Source organism: Myotis davidii, unplaced genomic scaffold (assembly GCF_000327345.1).
Source record: "Myotis davidii unplaced genomic scaffold, ASM32734v1 scaffold173, whole genome shotgun sequence".
Classification (NCBI taxonomy): Eukaryota; Metazoa; Chordata; class Mammalia; order Chiroptera; family Vespertilionidae; genus Myotis; species Myotis davidii.
The window spans coordinates 918,955-924,766 of record NW_006286303.1 but is presented as its reverse complement, the minus strand read 5'-3'; the positions used below and the strand labels follow the sequence as shown (position 1 = coordinate 924,766).

General features: G+C 43.4%; 1 protein-coding gene across 1 annotated transcript in view; it reads left to right on the top strand.

Annotated features, from left to right (window-relative positions):
- Window positions 1-5,812, top strand: part of EXOC1 (exocyst complex component 1) — a 55,413-nt gene that overhangs the window by 3,115 nt on the left and 46,486 nt on the right. The window contains exon 2 of the mRNA XM_006757836.2: window positions 2,084-2,286. Within this exon, the coding sequence (XP_006757899.1) occupies window positions 2,084-2,286 (203 nt within the window). The remainder of the gene's footprint in view (window positions 1-2,083; window positions 2,287-5,812) is intronic.

Genomic DNA, 5,812 nt, shown 5'->3' with positions numbered 1-5,812 from the left:
TGTTGAGAAAAAAAATACAGTAAAATGTCTGAAATGTTCTTAAATAGAAATGGGACAGATGATTACTATTACATTTTCTTAAGGTTGTTAAGTTGGCTAGCTGTTGACCAAAGTCAGTAGACTGAATAGTTCTATAATAAAAGGCAGGGTAATAAACATTGGTAAAAGGTCTTTGCTTGGTCCACAGTTTATTCAAATCCTCAGCTGGGCTAAGACATGGCTGAGAGGGTAGTAACAGAGTGAGGGTCAATGTACTGCTTAGTAAAGGATTTGTGAGTTCAGGTGCTTAACAGTGTATGAAATATGGATTCTGTTCAAGTCAGTTATCAAGTTAATTAAATCCTATCTTTCTGCATTTCTAAAAGTACCTAGAACAGCCTGGAAAAAACAATTCTTGTGTCTACCACTATGCCTAGTTGATCTATTTAGTCAGGAGTGAATGAAGTCAGCTTTGGTGTGGGGTCTGTAGAAGCAGGTTGGAGATGAGATGCAGGAAGGTGAAGATGTTTCTACACACCTGCCTCTCTCCATTGCATTATATAGTATACAAGAGGCCCAGTGCACGAAATTCATGCATGGGGGTGGAGGATGGGGGGCGTCCCTCAGTTGGCCTGCACCCTCTCCCAATCTGGGACCCCTCGGGGAATGTCCGACTGCAGGTTTCAACCTGATCATCCCTGTGGGAGTGGGCCTAAACTGGCAGTCAGACATCCCTCTCGCAATCTGGGACCACTGGCTCCTAACTGTTCACCTGCCTGATCACCCCTAACCGCTGGCCTGCCTGCCTGATTGCCTCTAACCGCCTCTGCCTTGGCCCCCCCCAGCACAGCTTCATCTGGAAGGTGGTTCAGCTGTCCAGCCTAATTAGCATATTATGCTTTTATTATTATAGATGTATATGTGTGTGTATCTTGTTTAGCCCTACCATACTGTGAACTTCTTCAGGGCAGATTCATGTCTGAATCATCTCCCTCCGCTCTGGCTGCCCTTCCTCCATCAAAGGGTCTGGCATACAACAGGTGCCAAGATTATGGTGTAAATGAATCCCTTGCTTTGCAAACAACATTTGTACCATCTATACTTCTCAAACTTAACCCTGCATAGGCATCATCTCGTTAACACTTCATCGGATCTCTTCTTTTAAAAAAAAAAAAATTTTTTTTCAGAGAGGAAGGGAGAGGGAGAGAGAGAGAAACATCAATGATGAGAGGGAATCATTGATCGGTTGCCTCCTGCACGCCCCCTACTGGAGATCCAGCCGGCAACCCGGGCAAGTGATCTGATCTGGAATCGAACCTGGACGAACCTGGCAACCTTCTAGTAACTAGTACTAGAATCTAGTTCCTAGACCGAAACTCTTCTTTTTTTTTAAATATATACTTTTTGATTTTTTTTACAGAGAGGAAGGGAGAAGGATAGAGAGTCAGAAACATCGATCAGCCCGCAACCAAGGTACATGCCCTTGACCGGAATCGAACCCGGGACACCTCAGTCCGCAGGCGGACGCTCCATCCACTGAGCCAAACTGGCTACCGCCCGAATCTCTTCTTAAATAAACTGTTAGGTAAATAACTCCTCTACAGAGTGTAATATCACCATCGCCAAATCCTCAGGCGCCCTGGCAGTGTCTGAGCGACAGAAGTTACCCCACGGCCTGAGGCCCACACGCCCCTTCCGCCAGGCCTTGCCCCGCCTCCCCACGGTACAGCCGCCTCTTTTTCCTTCCCCGCTGGGTCCACTTCCGGCGTCGTTTATCACGTGCCCGGATGTGGGAAGTGGTGGCTGCACCGCTTCCCGTTCACTGCTCCACTGAGGGGCGCGTTACCTCTCGCTCCGCTCTGGCCGCCCTTCCTCTCCCGCCTCTGGGTCGGGCGCAGGGTCCGCCCGGAGCCTCCCCAGCTCCTCGCTGCCCTGGAGCCGGGAGAGTCGTCCCCACACACCCACTGTGGGTCCGCCCAGGAACCAGGTGTCATTGGGCGAACGACCCTGATCATGTGCTCTTTGGCTCGGACCCGGGCAGGAGGGCGTGACAGCACCTTCCCCTTCTCTGTCCAAATACACATTTTCTTCTAAATCTCGTAAGTTCGTTCCCCTGTGTCGGTGCACGGTTTTCTCCGCCGGGTGACGGTGCTCCGCGGGCTGAGATGTCTTGATGGCATGCGGGGCCCAACCCACTCGGACGCTCACAGGGACAAGCTGTTTGCCAGGAAATGTGCTGATCAAGCGGGATTTAAGGAAACGAGAGCCAACACAGAGTGTATGACTGCCCCTGGACCGCGGTCAAACGTGGGTTCTTAAATCTGGAAAGTAACTTTAGAGGACAGAGTGATCTGTCCACTGTCTTTACAGAAAGGTGCTTTGTAAAGGCTTTAAGAGTTCATCGCGTGACCCTTGGGATGTAAATGCCATGGAGGCACTGGTGGTGGTGTCTTCATGAACCTGTCATGTTCATCGCTGTAACCTAGAATAGTGCCTGGCACACGTAGTATGACATCAGTATTTGCTGAATGAATGGGGGCCACCTAGTGCCTTTCCTTATGCCTAACTCCTTTATGAGGTATGGCCAGTCCTCTTTTTCTTTTTCTACCACGAACCTTATAGTCAGTTGTTGCTTTTAATCAGAGAGGAACTGTGTTGTAAACATTGGCCACTAATGGTCATTCATCTGGCCGGTTTTTACCACTCAGTTCAGGTTACCGCAGGAGGTGTTCGTTGAATACCTACTAAGACAGAACACAGAACTATGCCAAAGCGCGTCTTTCTCGCTCCCGCTCCCGCTCCCTCCTCCCCGGTCTCTCTCTGTGTCTGTGAAGAGTCATTGAGATGCACAAGCTTACACGCTCATGAAGCAGTTTGCAGCAAGTGCTTGACTGCTTAGTAAGTACAGTGAGTGCCACAGCAATGGAGAGATCAATTTGGAATAAGATCCTGATTGAATCAACTTTATGTAAACAGTGAAATATAATTAGGGGTTGGGCAGGTGATATTCCCCACATGGAAAAGCACCTAAGCAAAGATTTAAAGACCAGAATGAACAACAGGGCTTGGAGTGGAAGGTTTGTATTTGGGAACACTAATAAGGGTTTGAGCAAGAGCGTGTTTTGATGAAAGCTGTGTTTTAATATTCCTAGTTTGTTGAGTGTTTGGGGGCTATGGGAGCTTGCAAAGAGATAACCAGATATTGATGTGAACCTGGATTAGTGCGTGGACAGTGGGAACAAAATGTGTCGATGAGGGGAAATCAACAGAATGTGGTAGCAGATTTCATGTTGACAAGGGAGGAGGAGAATCAAATATGACAGATTTTGAACCTGGACATTTGTTTACAGATGTGAGAGTTGGGAAGATGGAATTAAGCTTAGGGAAGTTATCATTGTCATGTTATTTGGTTTTCATTTTAGTTAATTTATTAGATGCCTACTATGTCCTTGCCAAAGGAATACAAAGATGAGTAAGACATGGTCCTTGTCTACAAGGAGCTACTTTTAATGGGAGGAGACAATACAACTAGCTAGAAAATATAGTTTTAAGTGCTGTGTAGGCAGAGTATAGAGGAAGTGTTAGAGAAGTGGGAAGGGAATTATTCATTGTGTATGTGTGACTGCTTCACAGATTTTGAGGGATGAGTTGGACTTTGTCCCAGAGAGAAAAGAATTCCAGAAAAAGGAAATTGCATTAATAAAACCTAGAGATAGAAAGAAAAGTAAGCTGGCCAGTATCCGTGTGGCTTGGGAATGGGGTGGAATAGAACTTTTAACACAGATGTAGGCCCTATAACATATTAAGGAATTGGTAACAAGGGCATTTTGTAATAAGTGGAATGGAGGTTAAGATGGGTGAAGATGGAGAGAGGTGGAAAAGAAGGCAGTTGGTGAATATTGTACTTCATGGCTTCTTTATTCTCTGCAGAATAGATGAAGTCATTTGCAGAGAGAGAGGAGGCTGGTACTGGAGTTGGGGGTTGGAAGAAAGAAATAAGGATTTACAACAACACTAGTGGGGAGTAGGAAGGGGAATCATTGAAGGAAATTTTAAAGAATTGCTGAGCAACATTGAAAGTCTAGCTTTGTTTGGATTTAGATATTTATAATGAATACAGTGACCAAGGACATGTGGCCTTTTTAAGTGGTATATGGTAGCACAAGAGAAGTGGGGAAATATATACTGTTTATGGAGATTTATAAACAGGGTGAACTTATCTACAAACAGAGTAAGATCTTGAAGGGGTAGTGTGGATGTAGAGAAATGGACACTGTTCCCAGGCTAGGTTTGAAAAGAAGCTTGGGAGAGGTCAGATAGACAAAAGAGGAAAGAGAAGGAGGTCCGAAGATTAGAGGCTGAGATGAGGAAAAAGGGAATATCTAATTTTTGTAAGAAAAGCAGTTTTTTGAGATGGAGCAAAGATAAAAAAATTTTCACAGTAAAATAAAGGAGATACCTTGTTTACAAGTCTCCTTGTGTTATAAAAATTTATTCTATGTCATTTACTTACAACATACTTTCTTCATTTTCTATAGAAATGGTATCAGAAGTAGAAGTTAATTTCCTAAGCAAGCTCACATACATGAAATACTGCACTTGCATTGGAAAATAGTACTATATATTCACACACACACACTATATATATATATATGTATATATATGTATAAAGATACCTTTCAAAAATAAGATTAAAAATATTTTTAAAAATATTTAACTCAATCTGATATTTTTAAAAACATGTTGAATAACATGAGAAAAAGGAGATAAATGAAAACCTTTTTTAAAAAAAAAATCCTTACCCAAGGATATTTTTTCCATAGATTTCTAGAGAGAGTGGATGGGGGTGGGGAGAGAAACATCGATCAGTTACCTCCCACACACACTCCTATGGGGTTGAGGAACCTGCAACCAAGGTATGTGCCCTGGACTGGGAATCAAGCCGTGATTCTACACTGCACAGGCTGGTGCTCTAACCACTGAGCAGCTGGCCAGGGCAGAAACCTATTTTTTTTAAAGCATCTTTTTAAAAAATATATATTTTATTGATTTTTTACAGAGAGGAAGGGAGAGGGATAGAGAGTTAGAAACATCCATGAGAGAGAAACATCGATCAGCTGCCTCCTGCACACCCTCCACTGAGGATGTGCCCGCAACCAAGGTACATGCCCTTGACCAGAATCGAACCCGGGACCCTTCAGTCTGCAGGCCAATGCTCTATCTACTGAGCCAAACCAGCCAGGGCAGAAACCTATTTTTTTATAGCAGTTTTATGGGGATAGAATTCATATACCATAAAATTCACCCTTTTCAAGTGTACAATTCAGTGTTTTTTTAGTATATTCACACGGTTATACAGCTGTGACTACTGTAATTCAAGGACATTTTCATCACACAAAAAAGAAACCCCACATCCATTAGCAGTCACCCCTTATTCCTTTTTCATCCCAGCCCAGCAACCACACATCATTCTGTCTCTATGAATTTGTCTACTCTCGACATTTTATATAAGTGGAATGATAAAATATGTGGTTCTTGGTGTCTTGCTTTTTTCACTCAGCATGTTTTCAGGATTCATCAATGTTTTAGCATCTATCAGTACTTTTGTTCCTTTTTATTCCACTGTATGGATTACATGTCAATTTGTTTTATCAGTTCATCAGTTGATGGATATTAGAGTTGTTTCCACTTTTTGGCTATTGTGAATAATGCTGCTATGACCACGTACAAGTTTTTGTGTGGACATAAATGTTCAGTTCTCTTGAGTATATACCTAGGAGTGGAATTGTTGGATCATATGTTAAGTCCATATTTAACTTTTTGGGAATCGCTA